At 44.4% G+C, this 26,330-nt stretch overlaps 1 protein-coding gene and 1 long non-coding RNA gene across 7 annotated transcripts in view; one reads left to right on the top strand and one right to left on the bottom strand.

Annotated features, from left to right (window-relative positions):
* The window catches only part of LOC139262840 (protocadherin gamma-A11-like), a 338,634-nt gene that overhangs the window by 208,152 nt on the left and 104,152 nt on the right, over positions 1-26,330 (bottom strand). For 3 of the 4 annotated variants that reach the window (XM_070878020.1, XM_070878017.1, XM_070878019.1), the window contains one exon: positions 3,396-3,454. In XM_070878020.1, coding sequence (XP_070734121.1) covers positions 3,396-3,454 — 59 coding nt within the window. Of the gene's footprint in view, positions 1-3,395; positions 3,455-16,169; positions 18,777-26,330 lie in introns of those variants that run through there. The other variant, XM_070878018.1, reaches the window with a different exon arrangement.
* The window catches only part of LOC139262841 (uncharacterized), a 47,733-nt gene continuing 40,268 nt past the window's right edge, over positions 18,866-26,330 (top strand). For 2 of the 3 annotated variants that reach the window (XR_011592982.1, XR_011592981.1), the window contains exon 1: positions 19,057-19,197. This is a non-coding gene — a long non-coding RNA (uncharacterized lncRNA). Of the gene's footprint in view, positions 19,010-19,056; positions 19,198-26,330 lie in introns of those variants that run through there. The other variant, XR_011592983.1, reaches the window with a different exon arrangement.

Genomic DNA, 26,330 nt, shown 5'->3' with positions numbered 1-26,330 from the left:
CTGCTGCACCTGCAAACTAACTTTTTGGGAGTTTCATGCACAAGGACCCCCAGGTCCCTCTGCACCGCAGCATGTTGTAATTTCTCCCCATTCAAATAGTATTCCCTTTTTTTGTTTTTGTTCCCAAGGTGGATGACCTCACACTTTCCGACATTGTATTCCATCTGTCAAACCTTAGCCCATTCGCTTAACCTATCTAAATCTCTTTGCACCTATCTAAATCTCTTTGCATGCCAGTCACATCATATCCATTAACTGCTATCTGCGCAGTTAATTCGTCCACCTTATTCCGAATAATCCTCGCATTGAGACATAGAGCCATCAGGTTTGTCTTTTTAACACACTTTGCCTCTTTAGAATTTTGCTGTAATCTGGCCCTTTTTGCCTTGTGTTTTGCCTTGGGTTCTGCCCTCCACTTTTATTTTTCTTCTTTCTATCTTTTGCTTCTGTCCACATTCTACTTCCCTCTGTCTTCCAACATAGGTTCCCATTCCCCTGCCATATTAGTTTAACTCCTCCCCAACAGCACTAGCAAACACTCCCCCTAGGACTTTAGTTCTGGTCCTGCCCAGGTGCAGACCGTCCGATTTGTATTGGTCCCACCTCCCCCAGAACCGGTTTCAATGTCCCAGGAATTTGAATCCCTCCCTTCTGCACCACTGCTCAAGCCACATATTGATCTGAGCTATCCTGCGATTCCTACTCTGACTAGCACGTGGCACTGGTAGCAATCCTGAGATTACTACTTTTGAGGTCCTACATTTTAATTTACCTCCTAGCTCCCTAACTTTGTCTTGTAGGACCTCATTCTGTTTTTTACCTATATCGCTGGTACCTATATGCACCACGACAACTGGCTGTCACCCTCCCTCTTCAAAATTTCCTGCACCCGCTCCAAGACATCCTTGACCCTTGCACCAGGGAGGCATCATACCATCCTGGAGTCTTGGTTGCGGCCGCAGAAATGTCTATTCCCCTTACAATCGAATCCCCTACCACTATAGCTCTCCCACTCGTTTTCCTGCCCTCCTGTGCAGCAGGGCCACCCACCGTGCCATGAACTTGGCTGCTGCTGCTCTCCCATGATGAGTTATCCCCCTCAACAGTACCCAAAGCGTTGTATCAGTTTTGCAGGGGGATGACTGCAGGGGACCCCTGCACTACCTTCCTTCCACTGCCCTTTCTGTTGGTCACCCATCCACTATCTGGCTGCGTACCCTTTACCTGCGGTGTGGCCAACTCACTAAACGTGCTATTCACGTCATTCTCGGCATCGTGGGTGCTCCAGAGTAAATACACCTGCGACTCCAGTGCCGCAACGCGGTGTGTCAGGTGCTGCAGACGGATGCGCTTCCCGCACATGTAGTCATCAGGGACATTGGGAGTGTCCCTTACTTCCAAAATCACACAGCAGGAGCATAACACGTGTCCGAGCTCTCCTGCCATGACTTAACCCTTAGATTAACTTAATTTGGCAACAACAATGCTAAAAGGTTACTTACTGATAAAGAAAAGAAAAAGAAAAACTACTCACAAATCACCAGCTAATCACTTACCCTCTTGGCTGTGACATCACCTTTCGATTTCTTTCTACTTCTTTTTTGCCTCCTTGCTGCAGCTGCACCGGCTCGCCTCCGACTCCCCGCTGGCCTCTCCGACGCTCCTAGTAGGCCTCTTGTAGGCCTCACCATGCTGCCGCTCCGCCTCCTGACTCCCCGCTGGCCTCTCCGACGCTCCTGGTAGGCCTCTTGTAGGCCTCACCATGCTGCCGCTCCGCCTCCTGACTCCCCGCTGGCCTCTCCGACGCTCCTGGTAGGCCTCTTGTAGGCCTCACCATGCTGCCGCTCCACCTCCCGACTCCCCGCTGGCCTCTCCGATGCTCCTGGTAGGCCTCACCATGCTGCCACTCCGCCTCTCGACTCCCCGCTGGCCTCTCCAACGCTCCTGTTGGGCCTCTTGTAGGCCTCACCACGCTGCCGCTCCACCTCCCGACTCCCCGCCCCATTTCATACTGTTTATGTTTATGAAGCTCCTCAAATTCCCCATCTATTACGCTGGGTAATACAGGTAGCACTACACTGTTCTCAAATTGGCGAAAAATAGAGAATACCAGGGATTTTTTAAATAAGTTGGTAAGAAGCCAATTAAACAGATGGCTCTTTATTAATATTAAACTGTAAATGCAGTAACTTTAATTTTAAAGTTTAAGTAATTTGCTGCAGCAGGGCATCTAATGACAATTAGTTGTTAGTTATACTTGCCTCTGCACATTTTAGGTTTTTAAATTTTTGCATGGCCAATTGCTGAAAATGCAAGCTGATAATGGGGCAGTGAAGTAAACTGGGCATCTGTGACCAAGCAACAGGATATCTGCTCTCGATGAGCCGAATGGCATACTCCTGCTCCTAATTCTTATGTTCTTAACCAATCAGATTGACAGATTGTGAAATAACCAGAGCAAGGATGAGAAGGAATTATAAATTAGAGTTGGTAAATTCAACATTAAATCAGGCACAGAAAAATAGATAAAGAGAGCGAAAGAAAGATTGGATTAAGAGAGAGAAAAAAGAAACAAAGGAAAAGTTGAAAACAAAATTTAAAAGTTATATTTTTTAACTCTCCAACAACAATTAATACCTGAAGGAATGAGACTCCACAATTGCAATAGTTAATTTTCAGTGCCAGAGAAGTTTATTTGCCATAATTAAAAATGATCTTGTCGTTGAAATGCGTAGAATTAACTTTCTTTGCCACGTTTAGGTCATATCTACCACGCAAGTACATGAACTTCTTGCCATTCAATGCATTTCAATGGTGCGGCAGACAGCGAGATGTTGTTTTCAAGAAACTAACAATGGAGCGGAACAACTTGAACAGCAATTTTAGAATATTCGCATTTAACCTCGCTTCTGCCCACTCTTAAAGTTGCCTATCATTTGTGCACAAATAACAGTAATTTTGACAACTAATTCTGACCCAATATGTTTGCACCAGCTGCAATTTGGCTGTATCAGAATATAAACCTGAAGCAATATGAGACTTCATTCTGCACGAGTTGCACATCTAAAGCTAAAGCCAAATGCGCAGTATAATTGTATAAATGAATATAATTGCTAAACATTTTTCAGGTGACTCCTATACATTCACACAACACTTTGCTTATTCATTTTTGCACTAATGCTTAAAAATAGATTGTTTTCTTTTTCAGGTTACAAAGCAAAAGTGCTTGACAGAAACTTAAAGGCACTGATGTATACATGACTAAAACAAGATAACAACTTTGCAATGCTTAAATAATGAATTAGATATCCAAAATAAATAAAGCTTGACTTATTTCAGTTTGGAATGGTCAAGGGCCAAATTTAAAAGGATTAAATCAAAATAAAACACAATACCTGATCTTTCCAACTATGTGAGGCTCTGAAGAACGCCAGTCTGTATTCAGTTGCCCCACCTGTAAAAATATATGTTGAAATAAACATATAATTATTAATAAAATGCTAACATTTTGGTCAAGAAAATAAATTGACAGAATAAAGAACACTAAAACAACAACTTTCACCGTAGCACTGAAGCTGATTTACAAATTTCAGATGGTATGTTTGTTATAACAAGGCATTTGAACTGGACTGTTGGACTTTCAATAAGAGGTTTCTAGATTCAAATTTGTGACTTTTTTTGACTTACAGAGCAAGTTAAGCAGTTGTTTGTTAGACCGCCATACAGAGCCCGTAGAATATGTAAATATATTGCAGGTACCTTCTTAGGAAAGTAGCTGTTTTGAGTGTTGCATATGCCTCTGTTATTCTGCATTCCAATCAGACTAAGCACAGTGCTGTGCACGCATGTGTCAGCTGTGGCTCAATGATTCAATGCTCATCTGCAAATTACAAAATTGTGGCTCCAAGCCCAGCACCAGAAACCTGACACTCCAGTGCAGAACTGAGGGAGTGCTGAACTGTCCCATTTGCTGTCTTTCGGATGGGATGTTAAAGCAACGCCTCATCGCCCCCTCAGGTGGATGTAAAATACATCATGGCACTGTTTGTGGAAGCTTACTGTGTGCAAATTGGCTGCACTGTTTCCTACACGACAACAGTGACCATATTTCAAAAGTACTTCACTGGCTATAAAGTGCTTTGAGATGTCCTGAGGTTGTGAAAGGTGCTATATAAATGTAAGTCTTTTTATATTTACATGTGCCGAACTTAACTTGCCAGCATCTGAATGCAGGTGGTATTTTTAACACTACGAAAGAGTAGATTGTCATTTCAGCTAATCAATAAATTAAAACATTAAGAACTGTTCATCAGGCTGTCTGGGAAACTTTCAAGCTTCAATTTTAAAGTTTGAAAAGTTCACTTTCCAACAATTAACAGTATACTGTAGACAGCATCAAGATGTGGCAGTATGAGGCTATTTGCTTGAGGCGGTCTCACATCAGAAGCCAAAATGTATATTCAGCCTGATTTGACTGCGGTTATGCTGCATATTTTCCATTACTTAAGGCAGCGAAGATCAGGGATGTACCAGGGCGAACAGCCAGGGTGAGAGAGAGTAATTGCATCAAAGGTTGTGCTGAGGGTGTGATTGAGCAGATTGGTAGAAATATCATGTTGAATGGAGGGCCAAAGTCTGGACAGTTGGGAGTTCATAAGAGCAGTTGAAAGAGAGTCAGGAGTTTTTTCCAGGGGTGGAAAATGAAGGAGGTTTTTTTTGGGGGGGGGGGGGTGGGGGGGCAGGTGGAAGGGGGATGTAGGTGGAGAGCAATACAAGGATTGGTCAGAGGTGGCCTTATCTGCGATTGACACGATGGGAGTTGCGAGACCACAAGAGATGCCAAGGTCAAGGGGCTGGCCGTAAATATGGTTTGTGGAGTTTACATGGATGGAGAAATTAAGGGAGGATAGGCGGCTAGTGAAATCAGAGGAGAGAGAGCATGATGAATTGAGATTGTGTTTGAAATCACCAAGGATGAGAAGTCGTTCGGTGCACAGCAGAGGAAGGAAAGTAGTGAAGAAATATTGGTAATAAAATGTTTATGCTATTTAGGTGGGAGATAAAGAATGACAATTTTAAATGAGTGGTGCAAGGGATGGAATAGGGTGAGATAAACAAAGGGGGAGAAAGTGCCGGAGGAGTAGGGGGACAGACCAAGATGTGATTTGCTGGTGAGAGCCACACCACCACCATGGTGGTCTGAGCAGGGAAAGTGTTTGAAGATATAGGTAGGTGGGGATCTTCATTTAAGGGTAAAGTATCATCAGCCCTCAACCAAGTTTCCGTGGGGGCCATGATGTTGATGCCATTATCCACAATAAGCTCATGGATGGGAAGGGCGTTGTTCGCAAGTGAACGGACATTCTGGTGGGAGCTGTGGAGAGTGTCAGTGATGGCTGCCCCATTACCTGCTTCCACAGCGTCAGTGCTAGCCAGTGGGGGTTGGAGGGGGGATGAGTTGGACCATGAGGAGATTGACAAGATTCGACCCCAGTGGGCACCCTGGATGGGAAGGTCAGCGAGATAGCAAGATGGGATAATTGGTGATGCTGCTCGTAAGGAGGCAGTGATGAATGCCCCGATGGGCCCTTTGTAGGATGCTAAGAGAGGTACAGAGTTTAGCGGTAGGCTTATCGAGGAGGGAGTCAAGCCTGGGACGGCGGCAGGAGAGCAGGAAGGTTGAAGAGTAATGATGGATTTGTACAGGAATTTGGGAGCACAGAGTATCTGAGAGAGGAGGGATCAATGGAGGCATTCTAAAAGAGTGGTGGAAGCAGACACCCTTATCACATTTAAAAGGTACTTGGTTGTGCACTTAATGAGCCATAACCTACAGGGCTGTGGACCTAGCAGTGGAATGTAGGAATAGGCTGGGTAATTCTTTTTCAACCAGCACAGACACGATGGGCCAAATGGCCTCTTTCTGTGTCGTAATTTTCTATGATTCTACGATGACAGGAGGGAACATACAGGGAGTGATAAAGAGAAAAGGAAAAATGGGGAAGAGTGGAAAAGTTAAAGGTTTTCCTGTGCTTATTCGTTAAACATTTAATTTGGGAAAAATCCTTCACATCTTTGTATCCAACCACTTCCTGGGAAGGACAGCTACATTTCAGCCATGAAGGAGCCAAGAAATGTAAATAGGGTTCTGGTTGGCTGGAACCCAAACTATAGCTGCCTATTTCAAACTGCAGTAAGTCCATAGTAGTAATCCATGTTTGCACCTGGCTTAATTGTGGCAATGAAACTCTCCAGTGTCTGCTTGGCTCAGTTGGTAGCACACTTGCCTTTAAGGCAGAAGTTGTGGTTTCAAGACTTGACCACGCAAACTAAATAAACACTTCAGTGCAGACTGCATTATTGGAGCTGCTACCTGCTCATTTGATCAGGAATAAAAGTTCAAAATTGGGGAAAAGCCAACTTTGCTAAGCTGAGAGATGATTTCGCCATCATCGACTGGAAACAACTACTGAAGGTAGAGCAATGAAAGACATTCAAGGAGGAGATCCTGAGGGTTCAGACCAAATCTCTGCCCTTAAAGAAAAAGGGTGGGCTTAACAAATCTAGAGCCCCCTGGATGTCTAGGGACATATAGGGTAGGATAAAGACAAAAATGGAAGCTTATTACAGATACCAAGGGCTAAATACTGCAGAATCTCGAGAGGAGTATATAAAGTCCAGGGGTGAAATTAAAAATGATATTTCCAAGTTTGCTGACGACACAGAACTAGGTGGGATTTTGAGTTGTGATGAGGATTCAATAACGATGCAAGGCGAGTTGGATAGGTACAGTGAGTGGGTAAACTCATGGCAGATGAAATATAACATGGATAAATGTGAAGTTATCCACTTTGGAAGGAAAAACATAAGGATTATTTAAATGGTGGCTTTTGAAGTGTTGATGCACAGGGGGATCTGGATGTCCCTGTACCCCAGTCATTGAAAGCAAACAGGCAGGTGCAGCAAGCAATTAGGAAGGAAAATGGTACGTTGGCCATCATTGCAAGAGGATTTGAGTACAGGAACAAGGATGTCTTACTACAGTTATACAGGGCCTTGGTGAGACCGTACCTGGAGTATTGTGTGCAGTTTGGTCTCCTGATCTAAGAAAGGATATACTTGCCATAGAGGGAGTGCAGGGAAGGTTCACCAGAATGATTCCTGGGATGGCAGGACTGTTGTATGAGGAGAGATTGGGTCGACAAGGCCCGTATTCACAGAGTTTAGAAGAATGAGAGGGGATCTCACTTAAACATATAAAATTCTAACTGGGTTGGATAGACTGGATGCGGGGAGGATGTTTCCCCTGGCTGGGAAGTCTAGAACAAGGGGTCACAGTCTCAGGATACGGGGTACGAAATTTAGGACCGAGATGAAGAGAAATGTTTTCACTCAGAGGATGGTGAACTTGTGGAGTTCTCTACCACAGAAGGTTGTGGAGGCCAATTCACTGAATATATTTAAGAGAGAGATGGATAGATTTCTAGAAACAAAAGACATCAAGGGGTATGCGGAAAAAGCGTGAATATAGTGTTGAGATCGAGGATAAGTCATGATCATATTGAATAGCAGTGCAGACTCGAAGGGCCGAATGGCCTACTACTGCTCCTATTTTCTATGTTTCTATGAAAGCAAGGAGAGAGCATGAAAAATTCTTGGCAAGCAAAATCAAGGAAAATCCAAAGATGTTTTCTCAATATATTACGAGCAAGAAAATAACTAATTTGGATGAAGGAATTGAGTCTAATATCTCCAAGTTTGCAGATGACACTAAACTGGGTGGCAGTGTGAGCTGTGAGGGGGACGCTCAGAGGCTGCAGGGTGACTTACACAGGTTAGGTGAGTGGGCAAATGCATGGCAGATGCAGTATAATGTGGATAAATGTGAGGTTGTCCACTTTGGGGGCAAAAACGCGAAGACAGAATTTTATCTGAATGGTGGCAGATTAGGAAAAGGGGAGTTGCAACGAGACCTGGGTGTCATGGTTCATCAGTCATTGAAGGTTGGCATACAGGGTGCAGTGGGTGGTAAGGAAGGCAAATGGTATGTTGGCCTTCATAGCTAGGGGATTTGAGTATAGGAGCAAGGAGGTCTTATTCCAGTTTACAGGGCCTTGGTGAGGCCTCACCTGCAATATTGTGTTCAATTTTGGTCTCCTAATCTGAGGAAGGACATTCTTGCTATTGAGGAAGTGCAGCGAAGGTTCACCAGACTGATTCCCGGGATGGCCGGAATGACATATGAGGAGAGACTGGATCAACTGGACCTTTACACATTGGAGTTTAGAAGGATGAGAGGGGATCTCATTGAAACATACAAGGGACGCACAGGTTAGATGCGGGTAGATTGTTCCCGATGTTGGGAAGTCCAGAACCAAGGGACACAGTCTTAGGATAAGGGGTAGGCCATTTAAGACTGAGATGAGGAGAAACTTCTTCACTCAGAGAGTTGTTAACCTGTGGAATTCCCTACTGCAGAGAGTTGTTGATGCCAGTTCATTGGAAATATTCAAGAGCGAGTTAGATATGGCCCTTACGGTGAAAGGGATGAAGGGGTATGGAGAGAAAGCAGGAAAGGGCTACTGATGGAATGATCAGCCATAATCTTATCGAATGATGGTGCAGGTTTGAAGGGCCGAATGGCCTACTCCTGCACATATTTTCTATGTTTCTATGTTTCTAAAGAAAGGGTCGGGCCTGTTAGAGACCATGAGGGTAATCTGTGTGTGGAGGTGGAAGATGTGGGTATGGTTCTTAATGAATACTTTTCCTCTGTTTTCACAATAGAGAGGGGTGATGCAGACACCGCTATCGAGGAGGAGGAGTGTGAAATTTAGATGAAATAAACATGGTGAGAGAGGACGTATTAAGGGGATTAGCAGGTTTGAAAGTGGATAAGTCCCGAGGCCCAGAAGAAATGCATCTCAGGCTATTAAGCGAAGCAAGAGAGAAAATAGCAGCTGCTTTGACCATCATTTTCCAATCCTCTCTGGCTTCAGGTGTGGTGCGAAAGGACTGGAGGACAGCTAATGTGGTACCTTAGTTTAAGAAGGGAGAAAAGGATAGACTGAATAATTACAGGCCAGTTAGCCTAAACTCAGTGTTAGGAAAATTATTGTACAAAATCCTGAATACAGGATAAAGCTTCATTTAGAAAGACATGGATTAATCAAGGACAGTCAGCGTGGATTTGTTAAGGGAAGATCATGTCTGACTAACTTGATTGAATTTTTCGAGGAGGGAACCAGGAGGGTCGATGAGGGCCATGCTTTTGATGTAGTGTATATGGATTTTAGCAAAGCTTTTGATAACATGGCCCACATGGCATACCGGTCATTAAAGTAAAAGCCCATGAGATCCAGGGCAAAGTGGCAAGTTGGATTCAAAATTGGCTCTGAGGTAAAGGCTGATGTGTGTTTTTGTGACTGGAAAAATGATTCCAGTGGGGTTCCACAGGGCTCAGAATTAGGTCCCTTCCTTTTTGTGGTTTACATCAATGATCTAGACTTAAATATAGGGGGCATGATTAAGAAGTTTGCAGATGAAACTAAAATAGGCTGTGTGGTTGATAATGAAGAAAGCTGCGGACTGCAGGAAGGTATCAGTCAACTAGTCAGTTGGGCAGAACTGTGGCAACTAGAGCTTAATCCGGAAAAGTGTGAGGTAACGCATTTTGGGAGGGCTAACAGGAAAGGGAATACACGTTAACTGGTAGGACATGGAGAAGTGTAGATGAACAAAGAGATTTTGGAGTGCATGTCCACAGATCCCTGAAGTTGGCAGGCAAGGTAGATAAGGTGGTTCAGAAGGCATATGGACTGCTTGCCTTTATTAGCCAAGGCATAGAATAAAAGAGCAGGGGGGTTATGCTAGAACTGTATAAAACACTGGTTAGGCCACAGCTGGAGTACTACGTGCAGTTCTGGTCACCGCATTACAGGAATGATGTGATTGCACTGGAGAGGGCACAGAGGTTTACGAGGATGTTGCCGGGAGTGGAGAATCTTAGCTATGAGGACAGATTAGATAGGCTAGATTTGTTTTCCTTGGAATAGAGAAGGCTGAGGGGAGACCGCATTGAGGTGTATAAAATTATGAGGGGCCTCGATATAATGGAGAGAATGGGCCTACTTCCCTTAGCAGAGGGGTCAACAACCTGGGGGCATAAATTTAACGTAATTGGTAGAAGGTTTAGAGGAGATTTGAGGAGAAATTTCTACACGCAGAGGGTTCTGGGGGTCTGGAACTCACAACCTGAAAGGGTGGTAGAGGCAGAAACCATCACCACATTAAAAACTACTTGGATGTGCATTTGAAGTGCCGTAGCCTGCAGGGTTATGGACGTAGAACTGGAAAGTGGGATTAGGCTGGATAGCCAATTCTTGGCCAGCACGGACATAATGGGCCGAAATGGACTCCTTCCATGCTGTAAACTTCTATGATTGTATGATTCAGTGGAAACAAAAGATCACATGGTATTATTTGAAGAGGAGCAGGGCATTCTCATTTTGACCCATTTATATTTGTGTCTTCAACCAATAACAGATTAATTGGTTGTTGAAATCATTTGCTGTTGTAGGGACCTCACATGTGTTCAAATTGGCTACCACATTTGCCAAGATAGTAACAGTGATTGCATTTCTAAAATAATTAATTGGCTATAGTGTGTTTTGTGGCATTCTGAGGGTGTCATAAGGTACTATTTAAGTGTTTTCTTTCTTTCTTTCTTTCTTTCTTTCTATCAGTGTTGCTCATAATGGTCTCTGAAACAAATGAGTTTTGGCAGTTGCAACCTACTTCATGGTGGGCGTAAATTTACAGCAGAAAACAATCTATAATTCAACAGTAATTAAATTGGAACAAAGCCACAGTGATGGCTGGTAAACAGTAAATTAGAAAATGTCACACTGCTTCAGTCTGGGGATCGACTGAGGCTGAGGTTAAACAATATTATTTCAACAGTGAAGGAAGCTTTATTCTGCAAATAGCCCTCTACACTAGCTGACCTATTAGGATTTTCTCATGATACTCATCGAAAAACTGGAAAGGTACTCCATTCCCTATCACTAACATTTTTTAATCTCAGCTATACACAGTCTTTGGGGAAAGAAAGTTAATTATTTCGCTATGGAACAACAGGACCATATTTGCTACATTTTTCACTAGTCTTGACTCAAATTATAGATCACATACATGCTTAAGCAAAACTAGTCAAAAACTTGTTATTCCTGGTAAAATTAGACTGAAAGTTTACATTACTGTATTAGTATAGTTTATATGTATGAACACAAACATAGCACTGAGAAATAGAACCAAAGAAACTTATAGCACAGAAAGAGGTCCGACATGCCTGTGCTGGTTCTTTAAAAGAGCAGTCGTGCTTTGTCCCACAAACCCACTTTTTGTCTGTAACCCTGTAAGTTCCTCATCCGCAAGTACCTGTCCAAGTCTCTTTGAAAATAATTTGAAAAATCAGCTTCCACCACCTTTTCAAGTAGAGCGTTCCAGACTCCAACAACTCTGAGTGAAAACTTTTCTCCTCTTTTCCCCTCTAGATCTTACGCCAATGATTTTAAATCTGTGACCTCTAGTTATTAAGCCACTCACCAGATGGATTAGTTTTTCCTCTATATCAAAACCTCTCATCATTTTGAAAACGTGCATTAGATCATCTCTTAACCTACTCTGTTCGAAGGAGAACAGTCCTAACTTTTCCAAACTCTCCTCATAACTAAAGTCCCTCATTCCTGGTAACATCCTGGTAAAGCTCTTCTGTACCCTTTCTAAGGCCTTTGCATCTTTCCTGGTTTGAGGCCTCAAATTGCCCACAATATTTCAGCGGAGGCCGAACCAGTGATTTATAAAGTTCTAGCATGATCTATTTGCTTTTATATCCCACTCCACTATTTATAAACCCAAGTAACCCATGTGATTTGTAACCACCTTATCAACTTGACCTGCCACCTTTAAGGGTTTGTGTGTATGGACACCAAGGTCTCTTTGCTCATCTACACTTTTCAAATTCATGCAATTAATAGTATACTGCCTTTCCATATTAGTCCTCACATCACATTTCACTGCATTGAACTCCGTCTGCCATGATTCTGCTCATTTCACTACCTATGTCATCTTGAAGTCGACAACTATCCTCATCACTACTACTTTGTCAATGTCATTTCATCTGCAAACTTTATAATGCTGATCTCTATACCCGAGGCTGCGCCATTTATGAAAAGTAAAAAAGAAATAGATCCAGAACTAACCCTCCCAGTATGCAAACTACCTCCCAGTATGAAAGACATCCAACCACCACCAGGCTCTGCTTCTTGGTACTGAGACAGTTCCCGATGTTGGGGAAGTTCAGAACCAGGGGTCAGTCTAAGGATAAGGGGTAAGCCATTTAGGACCGAGATGAGGAGAAACTTCTTCACTCAGAGAATTGTGATCCTGTGGAATTCTCTACCGCAGAGAGTTGTTGATGCCAGTTCGTTAGATATATTCAAGAGGGAGTTAGATATGACCCTGATCACTAAAGGGATCAAGGGTTATGGAGAGAAAGCAGGAAAGGGGTACTGAGGTGAATGATCAGCCATGATCTTATTGAATGGTGGTGCAGGCTCGAAGGGCCGAAGGGCCTACTCCTGCATCTATTTTCTATGTTTCTATGCTTCATATCCATACCACCACTTTTCCCTTAATTTCATGAGCTTTTATCTTTTTAACAATCCTGCTGATGATGGGTGGGGGTTCTACTCCCACCCAAAGCAAGTGTGAACTTTATGAAGCAGGTAGGTCACCCTGCCTGAAACTAATGTTGGAAAGACTGAACACCTTCCAGTTTTGGGTCTCTTTTCAACTCAGCCAGTGAGCTGTGGCTACAAAAAGTGGCACTCCACTGCAGCTCCCCGGTTGGGAGAGTATGAAACATCAGCTGGCTCAAACGCTGAGCCGGCTGATCGATCAAGACTGGGGTTCAGGGAATTCCTGAAGTGGCCAGATGTGAGTCATAGTATTTTTGTAGGGCCAGGAGGAGCACTCCTGTTCCTCTTGGGCCCACAAAGAAAAAGTTTTGGGACCTTTTGGTGTAGTGGCCACCAGCGGTCACTTTAATGACCGCTGCTTAGGTCAGTCAGAGGCTGGGTATTCTATGGCGAATGTCTCATCTCCTGACTCCTCAAAGTCTTTCCAGCGTATTTTCCACTTGCTTGGATGAGTGCAGCTCCAGCAACACTCTCGAAACTCAAAACCACCCAGGACAAAGCAACCCGCTTGATTGGCACCCCACCCATCCATCACCTTAAACATTCACTCCCTGCACCACCGTGGCTGCAGTGTGTATCATCTACATGATGCACTGCAGCAACTTACCAAGGCTTCATTGGCAGCACCTCCCAAACTCAATGATCTCTATCACCTAGAAGGACAAGGGCAGCAGACGCATGGGAATACCATCACCTGCAAGTTCCTCTCCAAGTTGCACACCATCCTGACTTGGAAATAGATCGCCATTCCTCTATCGTCACTGGGTCAAAATCCTGAAACTCCCTCCCTAACAGCATCATGGGAATACCTTCACCACAGAACTGCAGCGGTTCAAGAAGGAGGCTCATCACCATCTTCTCAAGTGCAATAAGCATTAAGAAACAAATGCTGTCCTTGCCAGTGCCGCCCACATCACAGGAACCAATACATTTTATTTTAAGTCACTGTCTGTTACAAATGCCTGGAGCATGCACCGTTCACTTTCTACCCATTTGTATGTCAATATCACAATTGGGGGTCCCACAATGGCATAGGATCTTAATTTGCATATTTAAATACACCTCGCCTGAAACAGGTGAGTGTGTTGTTTGCCATTTTCAAGCCCACCAGACAATTGCATCAGGCAGGCCTTGGGCACAGAAGGGACAACAACGGTCCACACCCTTGCTTTTCATCTGCAGGCTGTCCGTTTATCATGTGATGAATAAGCAGCCAGTAGTTAAAAATCACCCCATGATATCATAATGACAGGGAGTGAAACGACTGCTCTTTAAACTGCATTTATCTTAGTTCCAAGGTTAAAACAGATTCTGGGACCTGAAGCTACGCTATTGATTGCAGCATCGCAGTAACTTATTTTTACTGTCCAGTTCCAAATTGAATTTTCAGAACTAGAAGAGAAATGTCTGTACTGGCATGGTTATAAGATGATTAAGATATGGCTTTACAGTGCAATTGCAATGTCCATATTTTGAATACATTTCAAGCTCTGTGTAGTTTTATAAAGTACCCAAGAGTTCAAGGAATTTATTAAAACTAGATTTGGCACTGCGCTTTAGCTTTATTCAATGCAATTTCAAAGTGAAGTGCTGCAGCATGGTTTTCTCCAGTGGCTCTCGTACGTCTAATCTCTATGTTGGATAAAGATCTCACTTGTAGCAATCACAAAAATAACAGCACAGAATGATGACATTGAGCACATCACACCCAGACTTTTAACTGTATAATATGTATAATACCCATTTCATAAGAAGTAGGAGCAGGAGTAAGCCATTTGGCCCTTTGAGCCTGCTCTGCCATTCAATAAGATCATGGCTGATCTTTCACCTCAACCCCACCTTACCACACCATCCCCATAGCTCTTGATTCCCTTAATATCCAATAAATCTATCAATCTCTTTCATCAATATACTCAATGACTGAGCATTCACAGTCATCTGGGCTGGAGAATGGCCTTTATTGCAAAGGGGATGGAGTATAAAAGCAGGGAAGTCTTGTTACAGCTGCACAGGCTATTGGTGAGGCCACATCTGGAATACTGCATGCAGTTTTGGTTTCCATATTTACGAAAGGATATACTTGCTGCGGAGGCAGTTCAGAGAAGGTTCACTAGATTGATCCCGGGGATGAGTGGGTTGACTTATGAGGAAAGGTTGAGTAGGTTGGGCCTCTACTCATTGGAATTCAGAAGAATGAGAGGTGTTCTTATAGAAACGTTTAAGATTATGAGGGGGCTTGACAAGATCGATGCAGAGAGGTTGTTTCCACTGGTGGGGGAGACTAGAACCAGAGGGCATGATCTTAGGATAAGGAACCGCCCATTTAGAACTGAGATGAGGAGAAATTTCTTCTCTCAGGGGGTTGTGAATCTGTGGAATTCGCTGCCTCAGAGAGCTGTGGAGGCTGGGACATTAAATAAATTTAAGACAGAAATAGACACTTTCTTAAACAATAAGGGGCTAAGGGGTTATGGGAAGCGGGAAGGGAAGTGGAACTGAGTCCATGATCAGATCAGGCATGATTTTATTGAATGGTGCAGCAGGTTCGAGGGGCCTTATAGCTTACTCCTGTTCCTATTTCTTACATTCTTATATTTTTAAAGTTTCACAACCCTTTGAGTGAAGAAATTTCTCCTCAATTTCTCCTCATGTCAGTCCTAATTAGCCAACCCCTTATTCTGAGAATGTGACCCCGTTCAAAAGTTGCCAGGGGAAAAATGCTTCGCATTTACACTGCAAAGCCCATTAAGATTTGTATATGTTTCAATGAGATCACCTCTCATTCTTCTAAATTCTAGGGAATATCTCCTTATTTTCCTGCCTTTTCTTAATACCCATTTATATTCTTCTTCAAATATTGATGAAATTCACTAATTAAATGGTATAGTCTTTATCTCAGTAACCGCATCAGTTGAAGCTTTCAATGTTCTAATAATGTTACTATCCTACTGTTATTTTGTTTCCTTTTATGCATTGTAGCAATGAAAAAGTAGCTATATAACTGAAACTTTGCTTAGTTTGACCTGTGAAGTTCCCAGCTTGATTTCCAACTCCAAAACGTAGTTTTGGTAGAAAGTGGTTTGGCCTGACACCAATGCTGCAGTTACCTTTTAAATGAGTATTGTATCAGGTACCAACCTGGGACTAGAAGGAAGCTGAGTGACAGACACGCCCTCATTTGGGAATAAGAGGAGCCTTGGCAATCAATTAACAGTCCATGATTAACATTGGTGTACACTGTTATCTGCTTAGAACAACTGCTAAACTTGTGGAGTGTGAATGTATCCTCAGATCTCACTAGTGATGTTATGAAATCATATGGCCCAGGAAGCTAGAAATAAGTGAAGTCATCAAACACTCACTGCTTCCCCAACTTTCGCTTGAGCAATTGTCTTTGGTGCAACTCACCTCAGAGTGTGGATTTTTCCAATTATTGGTCAACTCCCCTCGCCACTCTGCCAGAAGCGTGTCGGTATTTGCGGCATCGTTTTGCAACGTTGCTGTATTGTATGGTGCTAAAAAGACGAAATCCCCCTTATTTGATAATTGATTTGGACGAACTTTATAGGAGTATGTTCGAGAGAGCGAGCCATTCCCAACCAACTCAACGAAGTGGGGGGTTCCTTTATAATCGGGTACAGTTTGAAGATATAGATGGGAATTTGGATAAGTGTCGTTCGCATCCCACCGTCTTAAATTACAGCAGGAGGTGGAAGATTCGCAGCAGCCAGATCTAGTTCTATCAGAATGGCACATAGTCACAATGAGGACAATTAGAACCACTAGAAGAATGGAGGAGGTTGAAGCCAAAGTGATTATTAAATAAAAAGCTAAATTGGAAGAATAGCGGATGTCCTGGGGTTGTGGAGTTTGGTCTGACAGAGTTTCTGCACCACTGTCTGTTACTAATAAGCTGATAGTGACCGTGGCAGAAAGGGATGGGTGGCCGTTGTCTTTCACTAGAACAACCAGTTTATGAATAGGGTCGTCTTTTTCCACGAAATGACGGGTTGTCCTGATTTCTCCCGAACCGTGCCCCACGGTGAACAGGCCTGAGCCAGTGGCTTGCAGCAATTGATAGGACAACCGAGCATTCTGGCCAGAATCTGCATCAACAGCCATCACTTTGGTCACGAGGTAGCCCGGGTCCGCAGAGCGAGGCAAAGTTATTCCAGAGTTATTCCTGGTTAACGGTGAAATGATTTGAGGGGCGTTATCGTTCTGATCCAGGACGATGACGTTCACAGTTACGTTGCTGTCGAGTGCGGGGAATCCAGCATCTCGAGCTTGAACGCGGAACTGAAAGCTTTTGAATTCTTCGTAGTCAAACGAGCGTTGGGAATAGATGGCCCCCGTGTCTGAGTTGATTGAAGCGTAGGCGGACGCAGGCATGTTGTGAATCTGGCTGTTCAGGATCGAATACGCCACATGTGAATTCTGGTTTTGATCCTGATCCAAAGCGGAGACGGAACCTATGGAAGAACCAGGAGGGTTGTTCTCGGGGACATAGACTGTATAGGAAAGCTGTGCAAAACGTGGCGCATTATCGTTAATATCTGAAATCTGAACCAAAATGGTTTTGTTGGTGGGAAGAGGAGGGGATCCTGTATCAGTGCAGACTATGTCTACCGTATATTCAGAAGCCAGCTCTCGGTCCAGAAGATGACTGGTGGTCAGTGTGTATGTGTTCTTTAAAGAGGCTTTGAGATTAAATGGTAGGTCCTGCGGAATCTGACACCGAGTCTGCCCGTTTGCTCCAGAATCTCGATCCGTTACACGCATCAGAGCTACTACAGTCCCTGGCTGGGCATCCTCGCGAACCGGGCTAGACACTGACATTAAAGTTACCTCGGGCGCGTTATCATTCACATCACTTATCTCCACTATAACTTTGCAAACTGCAAAGTGAATACTGTCCTTCGCCTCTATGTTAATCTCATAAAAGCTGCTTTCCTCAAAATCCAGCCCCCCTTTGATTCGCATTTCTCCCGTTTTGGACCCGAGGCTGAAGAGGTCACGCACTCGACCCGGGGTACTGCTGCTGAAGGAATAGTTTATCTCCCCATTGGAACCCGCGTCCAAATCAGTGGCGTTGAGTTTGATAACTAAAGTGCCGACCGGTACGTTTTCTTGTAACTTCACCTTGTACACCGCCTGGTCGAATACTGGCCAGTTATCATCCACGTCAAGAACAGTGATGATGATTTGAGCGGTGCCAGATCTCACCGGGGTTCCGCCGTCAATAGCTGTCAGAAGTAATCGATGGGACGCCTGCTCTTCCCTGTCCAAAGACTGGGTCAGCACTAAGACGGCAGTTATACTGCCGTCGCTGCTGTTCTTGACCTCCAAGGCGAAGTGTTGATTTGCGTTCAAATGGTAAGTGCTGATGGAATTGATGCCGACGTCTGGGTCGTGCGCGCTCGGGAGCAGGAAACCCGTTCCCGGCGGAACGGATTCCACGATCTCCAAACGGAGCTCATCATTCGAGAAACTGGGGGAATTATCATTAATATCCAATATCTCTACTTCGGCGCTGTATAGCTCCACGGGGCTTTCGATTATGATCTCGTTGTTAAGAACGCATTTAGCGCTTTGCCCACATAGTTTCTCTCTGTCTATATTCACATTCACACGCAAATCACCGTTATCTAAGTTTACCTTAAAATACCGCTCACTGGCCTCAGACATTATCCGAAGCCGGCGACTAGCTAAATCGTGCACGTCTAAGCCTAAATCCCTGGCGACATTCCCAACGAAGGCCCCGTGCTCCAGCTCTTCAGGAATTGAATAACGGATCTGTCCAGAGGCTTCTTCCCAGATACAAAGCAGGAAAATAAAAGACCACGCTAGCATTCTCTGTCTGAATTAGTCCTCGCATTCGGAGTGCGGTGGGAATCCAAAGCAAGAAATTGCGGCAACCACCTGTGTGCAACGTAAGATCCAAAAGGTCGTGATGAATATTTGATAATCCGCCCCTCGCAGTTCAGAAAGACTGTATGGAAAAAGATGGCTGTTAGATGTTGAATGTAAACAGTGAAACAGTGCTTTTCCTTCTTTCCGATTCTTCGCTGTACGTGGTGGTCGGGGGAGGAGTGATGGATCTCTGGCAGTATTTGAGCACCTCATTGGTACACAGCGACACAAAGAGTCTCGGCCAATAATTGCACGGTACAGTCGTTAAAGCTGGACTGCGTCAACAGTGCAGAAGGAAGTTGTCATCTGGCATGCAGTTTTGTTCATGGTAAAACGTATGTGTGTGTGTGTGTGTGTGTGTGTCACACGGGATCTGCACAATGTTTCTAACGCGTTTCTATTTTTAAAGTATTAACAGCGTCGGATTTAATTTCGACTGTGCAATGGAAATCATTCCCTCAACTGTGTTCGTCAGTTCCTGAAAAAAAACAATGGCGAAGATAATAATCCCAGAAACGTTATTGTGAGTCGAGAGCTCTGATTGCCAGTTTCCTTCTCATTGATTAGTTAACCTTAACTAAACTTGAAGTTTAACTATTTGCAGTAATGCTGAGATTTTGGTTTTTTAAAAGTACTTGAAAGCGCCGACATTGTCCAGTATAAATAATAATCGCGTAGCATTTTACTGTATTAGAAGTCCGTACTTGGTTGGCTAACATTTTATACATTTAATGCCTGCACTTCAAAGACTAGTCGATTAGTTCTAGCCCGGACTATAACAGTTCAGGCAATCTCAGAGTATTAGTGGGAAATCACTTCGCTGCTGCATTGATACGCTTGGCGAAATTCCCTGGTAAAGAAAAGCAAATCCGAATGCATTGCCAGCCCACACTGTTTAATATTCCAGGCACAGTCAATAGCAAGGACAAGAAGTTAAAGAAAACATGTACTGGAAAGTTAATTTCGTACTCCGCCAGTAAGGAGCGCAGTTTTAACGTATCTGGGCTGTATTAATGTCAGTGTCACTTCCAGTACAGTACTGTATTTAATCAAAATAAATATTTCCTAAACGTGGATTTTAAGGGAGCGGATTTTGCTGGCAATGCGTTTATCAAACAATGATTTGCTGGAGATGATGCTGACTCCAGATATGCTAAAGAAAACCTGCCAATCAGGATACATCAACAGAGCAGGCACGCTTTAGTAATCCTTGCACAGCTGAAAAGTTGCCAAGTTGAGCACAATAACACACAGTGAGTGTCATTTTTAAGGCAATTCTTGTCGGACAGTAAGATCACAGTAGAGAATTTGCAGAACTGGACCAACAAAAAGTAATGCAATTACAACTTGGTTTAAAAACAGTATGTTTATAACATGATATAACATCTAACAGCTGCTTAACATATCATTTCTATGTTACATAACTGTTGATAGTGATAATAAATCCTTTCTAGCCATGTTAAACAGCTTTATGAATGCCAAAGTACTGGGAACTAGATATTAGGGGTATTTTGCAATTTGGAAGGACAGACAGAAAGGAAAAGGAGGTGGGGTAACACTGTTGTTAAAGGATGGGATCAGTGCACTGGTGAGAAATGATCTTGGCTCAGAGGATCAAGATATTGAATCAATTTGGGTGGAGATAAGGAATAATAAAGGGAAAAAGTCACCGGTGGGCATAGTCTATACGCCCCCTAACAGTAGGTACACTATTAGATGGAGTATAAGTCAAGGAATAATGGAGGCTTATAATAAAGTAATGGCAATAATCATTGGTGATTTTAATCTTCATATTGATTGGACAAAGCAAATTGGCCAGTGTAGCCTTGAGGAGGAGATCATAGAGTGTATCTGGGAAAGTTTCCTTGAACAGTACGTTGTGGAACCAACCAGGGAGCAGGCTATCTTAGATCTAGTGTAATGAGGCATGATTAATAAATTATTTCCTAGTAAAAGATCCTCTCAGAATGAGTGACAATAATATGGTTGAATTTCAAATTCAGTTGGAGGATGAGACAGTTGGTTCTCAAACCAGAGTCCTAAGCTTAAATAAAGGAGACTACAAAGGTATGAGGGAAGAGTTGGTTAAAGTGGAATGGGAACATAGACTAAAGAATGGGCCAGGTGATGAGCAGTGGCAGACAGTTAAGGAGGTATTTCATAATTCGCAACAAAAATATATCCCAATGAGAAGGAAAGACTGTAAGAGAAGGGATAACCATCCGTGGCTAACTAAGGAAATAAGGGAGTGTATAAAATTGAAAACAAAGGCATACAATGTGGCCATGACTAATGGGAGGCCAGAGGATTGGGAAATTTTACAAAGCCAGCAGAGAATGACTAAAAAATAATTAAGAGAGGGAAGATAGATTATGAAAGTAAATTAACACAAGATATAAAAACAGATAGTAAGAGTTTCTTCAGGTACGTAAAAAGGAAAAGAGTGGCTAAAGTAAATGTTGGTCCCCTGGAGGATGAGCCTTGGGAGTCCACAACTACAAGGAATGACGATCCTCGACAACGCCTGGTGAACCAGATGAGCCTCCGACCAGGCGATCGGGCCCCTCCAGCGGCGATCAGGCGCCTCCCCTTCAACAACGATCGGGCCATCCCCAACGACAACCGGGAACCCTCCAGTGGCGATTGAGTCTCCTCCAGTGACAGCGAATAGGCCTCTCCTCTATGGTTGCGATTGTGCCTCCTCCTCTTAGCGACAACTGGGCCTCTCCTTCCCCATTGGTTAGCTGGTCTCTTCTCCCCCAGCACATTGTGAGTACCATGGTTGTGACCACCCTGACCTTCCACACTGAACTCCAGTGGACCACTGACCCTCTCAATGCCTGCCCCAACCAAGTAGCAGACCACCTACCATCAAGGGCGCTACTCAGCGCTGAGCTTGCAACCAAAATCTCGCCGTAGGCAAGTAGGTTCATATAGCAGTGCCTGGTCTCCAGTCGTCTTGGACCCACTTGTCACTGGACCAAGACCTTGTTCAGCTAAGCCCGTGTGGTAGTCGGTGTGCAACGACCACCCCACAATAAAAGAACTCACTCACTGGCATCTGCCACTCATCTAATATGAAGTTCAGGACCCTAAGTTCAGGAAGTTCTCCAACTTCAACAGTATCCAGCTGGAGTGCCGCACTGCCATAGTTGCCCGGGAACTTAGATGCTTTGACATCGACATCGCCACCCTAGACGAGACCCGGCAGGCAGAGGAAGGCCAGCTCAAGGAACATGGTGAAGGTTATACCTTTTTTCTGGAAAGGAAAACCAGAGGAAGAACGCCACCTTCATGGAATTGGCTTCGGCCTTCAAAAATGAACTGGTCGACTGCCTCAAAGACTCCCCCTGCGGGATTAGTGAACGCTTCATGACCCTTCGCCTTAGCCAATCCTGGAACCAATGCGCCACAGTCATCAGTGCGTATACCCCAACACTCGATGCAATGGATGAGGCTAAAGAGTGTTTTTATTTCAACCTCGAGACATCCTTGTCCCGCGTCCCCACGGGCGACAAATTGATCCTCCTCGGTGACTTTAATGCCAGAGGCGGCAAAGACACAGCCCTCTGGGGAGGTATGATAGGCGGGGAGGTATGATAGGCAGAGAGGTGTTAGGGAAATCCAACTCCAACGGCACCCTACTCCTGACAAAATGTCTAGAACACAAACTCCTCATCACCAACACCCTGTTCTGCCAGAGGGACAAATACAAGGCATCATGGCAAACACTGGCACCTGCTGGACTATGTCATTCTCCGAGCCAGCGATCGCAAGGATGTGCGCATCACTGGCACCATGACAGGAGCTGACGACTGTTGGACGGATCATCGCCCAATCCAATCCATCATCAATATTAAAATTGCCCCAAAGCAGAGAGGACTGCAGAAGCAGTGCCACAAAAAAAGTTAATACTGGGGCACTTAAAGATCCAGCTAAGAGACCCCTATACAGCCAGTGCCCCACAGCTATTCTGGCCTGCCTTGATGACCCTGAGATGCTCAATGCCCACAGTGCCTAGTCTGCCCTCCAGGCCTCAATAGCCAGTGCCTGTGAAGAGACATTTGGTTACTCAACCAGAAAACACCAGGAATGATTTGATGAAAATGATAAGGAGATCGAAGAACTAATAGATCGTAAGCGCAGAACATTTCTGAGCCTCAAGCAACAACTCAACTCAGGAGCTGCAAAGCAATGTTACAGATGACTCAAGACTGAGGTCCAACAAAAAACCTGGGACTTAAAGAACAGGTGGTGGATGGAGAAAGCGCAGGTGATACAACAACTAGCCGATAGCCATGACACGCGAGGATTCTTCATTGCAGTCAAAGCCACCTACGGTCCAAACTCCCAAGGCTCCACCCCACTCCTGACTAAGAATGGGGAAACACTCATAAAGGACACTGAGGCTGTGAGGGCCCGCTGGAAGGAGCAGTTTGAAGATCTCCTGAAACGAGACTCTGCCTTTGACTCGAGTGTTCTCAATTCCATCCCACAGCATGCAACCCGCCACCACCTCAGTGAAACCCCAACACTGCACAAGTTAGGCAAAGCCATAAAACAGCTCAAGAATAACAAGGCTACGGGTGCAGATAGAATTCCTGCTGAGGCGCTAAAATATGGTGGAGAGGCACTGTTCGCGTGGATACATGACCTCATCGCTCTCATTTGGAAGGAAGAGAGCATGCCGGGAGATCTCAGAGATGCAGTGATCGTGTCCATTTTTAAAAAGGGGAACAAATCCGACTGCGGCAACTACAGGGGAATCTCCCTGCTATCAACCACTGGGAAGGTTGTACTCGAGTTTTCCTCAACGGTCTTCTCCCTGTGGCCGAGGAGCTCCTCCCGGAGTCACAGTGCAGATTTCGTCTCCTATGGGGAACAGCGGACATGATCTTTGCAGCACGACAACTGTAGACAAAATGCTGAGAGCAACGTCAGCCCTTATACATGGCCTTTTTCGATCTCACAAAGGCCTTTGACATTGTCGACCGTGAGTGTTTATGGAGTGTCTTCCTCCATTTTGGATGCCCCTGAAAGTTTGTCAACATTCTTCGCCTGCTCCACGACAACATGCAGGCTGTGATCCTTACCAGCAGATCCATTACAGACCCATCTCAAACAGGGGTCAAACAGGGCAGCCTCATCGCTCCAACCCTCTTCTCAATCTTCCTCGCTGCAATGCTCTACCTCACTGTTGACAAGCTCCACACTGGAGCGGAACTAAACTACAGAACCAGTGGGAAGCTGTTTAACTTATGCCACCTCCAGGCCAGGTCCAAGATCCAAACATCTGTCGTTGAACTGCAGTACACGGACGACGCCTGTGTCTGCGCAAATTCTGAGGCTGAATTCCAGGATATAGTCGATGTATTCACCGAGGCATATGAAAGCAGGGGCCTTACGCTTAACATCCATAAGACAAAGGTCATCCACCAGCCTGTTCTCACCATACAGCACTGCCCCCGTCATCAAGATTCACGGTGCGGTCCTCGTAAGCATGGCCCACTTCCCATAACTCGGAAGCCTCTTGTCCACAAAGGCAGTCATTGATGCGGAGATTAAACATCACCTCCAGTGCGCCAGTACAGGCTTCGGCCTCCTGAGGAAAAGAGGATTCGAAGACCAGGCCCTAAAACTTACCACCAAGTTCATGGTCTACAGGGCTGTAATAATACCCGCCCTCCTCAATGGATCAGAAGCATGGACATGTACAGAAGACATATCAAGTCACTGGAGATATATCACCAACGATGTCTCCGCAAGATCCTGCAAATCCCCTGGGAGGACAGATACATCAATATCTGTGTCTTTGCCCAGGCTAACATCCCCAGCATTGAAGCACTAACCACACTTGATCAGCTTCACTGGGCAGGCCACTTAGTTTGCATGCCAGACACGAGACTCCCTAATCAATTGCTGTACTCGGAGCTCCTTCATGGCAACTGAGCCAAAGGTGGGCAGTGGAAATGTTACAAGGACGCTTTCAAAGCCTTCCTGGTGAAGTGCGACATCACCGCTGACACCTGGGAGACCCTGGCCGAAGACTGCCCTAGGTGGAGAAAGTGCATCCAGGAGGGCATTGAGTTCTTCGAATCTCAACACTGTGAGTATGAAGAGGTCAGGTACAAGCAGCAGAAGGAGCGTGCGGCAAATCAGTCCCAACACCTCCCCCGCCCCCCTTTCCACCGACGAATGTCTGTCCCACCTATGACGGGGTCTGTGGCTCTCGTGTTAGACTGTTCAGCCACCAAAAGACTCACTTTAGCAGTGGAAGCAAGCCTTCCTCGATTCCGAGTGACTGCCTATGATGATGATGAGACTTGGGAATTAATAATGGAGAACAGGGAAATGGCAGCTACATTGAACAAATATTTTGTATCGGTTTTCATGGCAGAAGACACTAAAAACATCCCAATAGTGGATAATCAGGGGCTATAGGTAGGGAGAAACTTAATACAATCACTATCACTAATGAAGTAGTACTAAATAAAATCATTGGACTAAAGGCGAACCAGTCCCCTGGACCTGATGCCTTAAATCCTTGGGTCTTAAGAGACATGGCTGCAGAGATAGTGGATACATTGGTTGTAATCTACCAAAATTCCCTGGATTCTGGGGCGGTCCCAGCAGATTGGAAAACCGGAAATGTAATGCCCCTATTTAAAAAAGGAGGCAGACAAAAAGCAGAAAACTATAGACCAGTTAGCCTAACATCTGTCGTTGGGAAAATGCTGGAGTCCATTTTAAGGCAGCAGTAGTGGGACATTTGGAAAAGCATGATTCAATCAAACAGAGACAGCATGGTTTTTGAAAGGGAAATCAAGTTTGACAAATTTGCTGGAGTTCTTTGAGGATGTCACGAGTAGGGTAGATAAGGGGGAACCAGTGAATGTGTTGTATTTGGATTTCCAGAAGGCATTCGATAAGGTGCCACATAAGAGGTTACTGCACAAGATAAAAGCTCACGGGGTTGGGGGTAATATATTAACATGGATAGAGGATTAGATAACAAACAGAAAAAAGAGTCGGGTTAAATGGGTCATTTTCTCGTTGGCAACCAGTGACAAGTGGGGTGCTGCAGGGATTGGTGCTGGGTCCTCAAATATTTACATTCTATATTAATGACTTGAATGAATGGACTGAGTGTAATGTAACCAAGTTTGCTAATGATACAAAGATGGGTGGGAAAGGAAATTGTGATGAGGACACAAAAAATCTGCAAAGGTATATAGACAGGCTAAGTGAGTGGGCAAAAATTTGGCAGATGGATTATAACGTGGGAAAATGTGAGCTTATCCACTTTGTCAGAAATAATAGAAAAGCAAATTATAATTTAAATGGAGAAAAATTGCAAAGTTCTGCAGTACAGCGAGTCCTGGGGGTTTCTTGTGCATGAAGCACAAAGTTGGTATGCAGGTACAGCAAATAATCATAAAGGCAAATGGAATGTTGGCCTTCATTGCAAGGAGGATAGAATAGAAAAGCAGAGAAGTCCTGCTACAACTGCACAGGGTATTGGTGAGACCACACCTGCAGTACTGCAGCCAGTTTTGTTCTCCATATTTAAGAAAGGATATACTTGCTGTTCAGAGAAGGTTCACTAAATTGATTCTGGAAATGAGGAGGATGACTTATGAAGATAGGTTGAGTAGG

Source organism: Pristiophorus japonicus, chromosome 4 (genome assembly GCF_044704955.1).
Source record: "Pristiophorus japonicus isolate sPriJap1 chromosome 4, sPriJap1.hap1, whole genome shotgun sequence".
Classification (NCBI taxonomy): domain Eukaryota; kingdom Metazoa; phylum Chordata; class Chondrichthyes; family Pristiophoridae; genus Pristiophorus; species Pristiophorus japonicus.
Note: the sequence above shows the minus strand (reverse complement) of the source record. Positions and strands in the feature narration are given on the sequence as shown.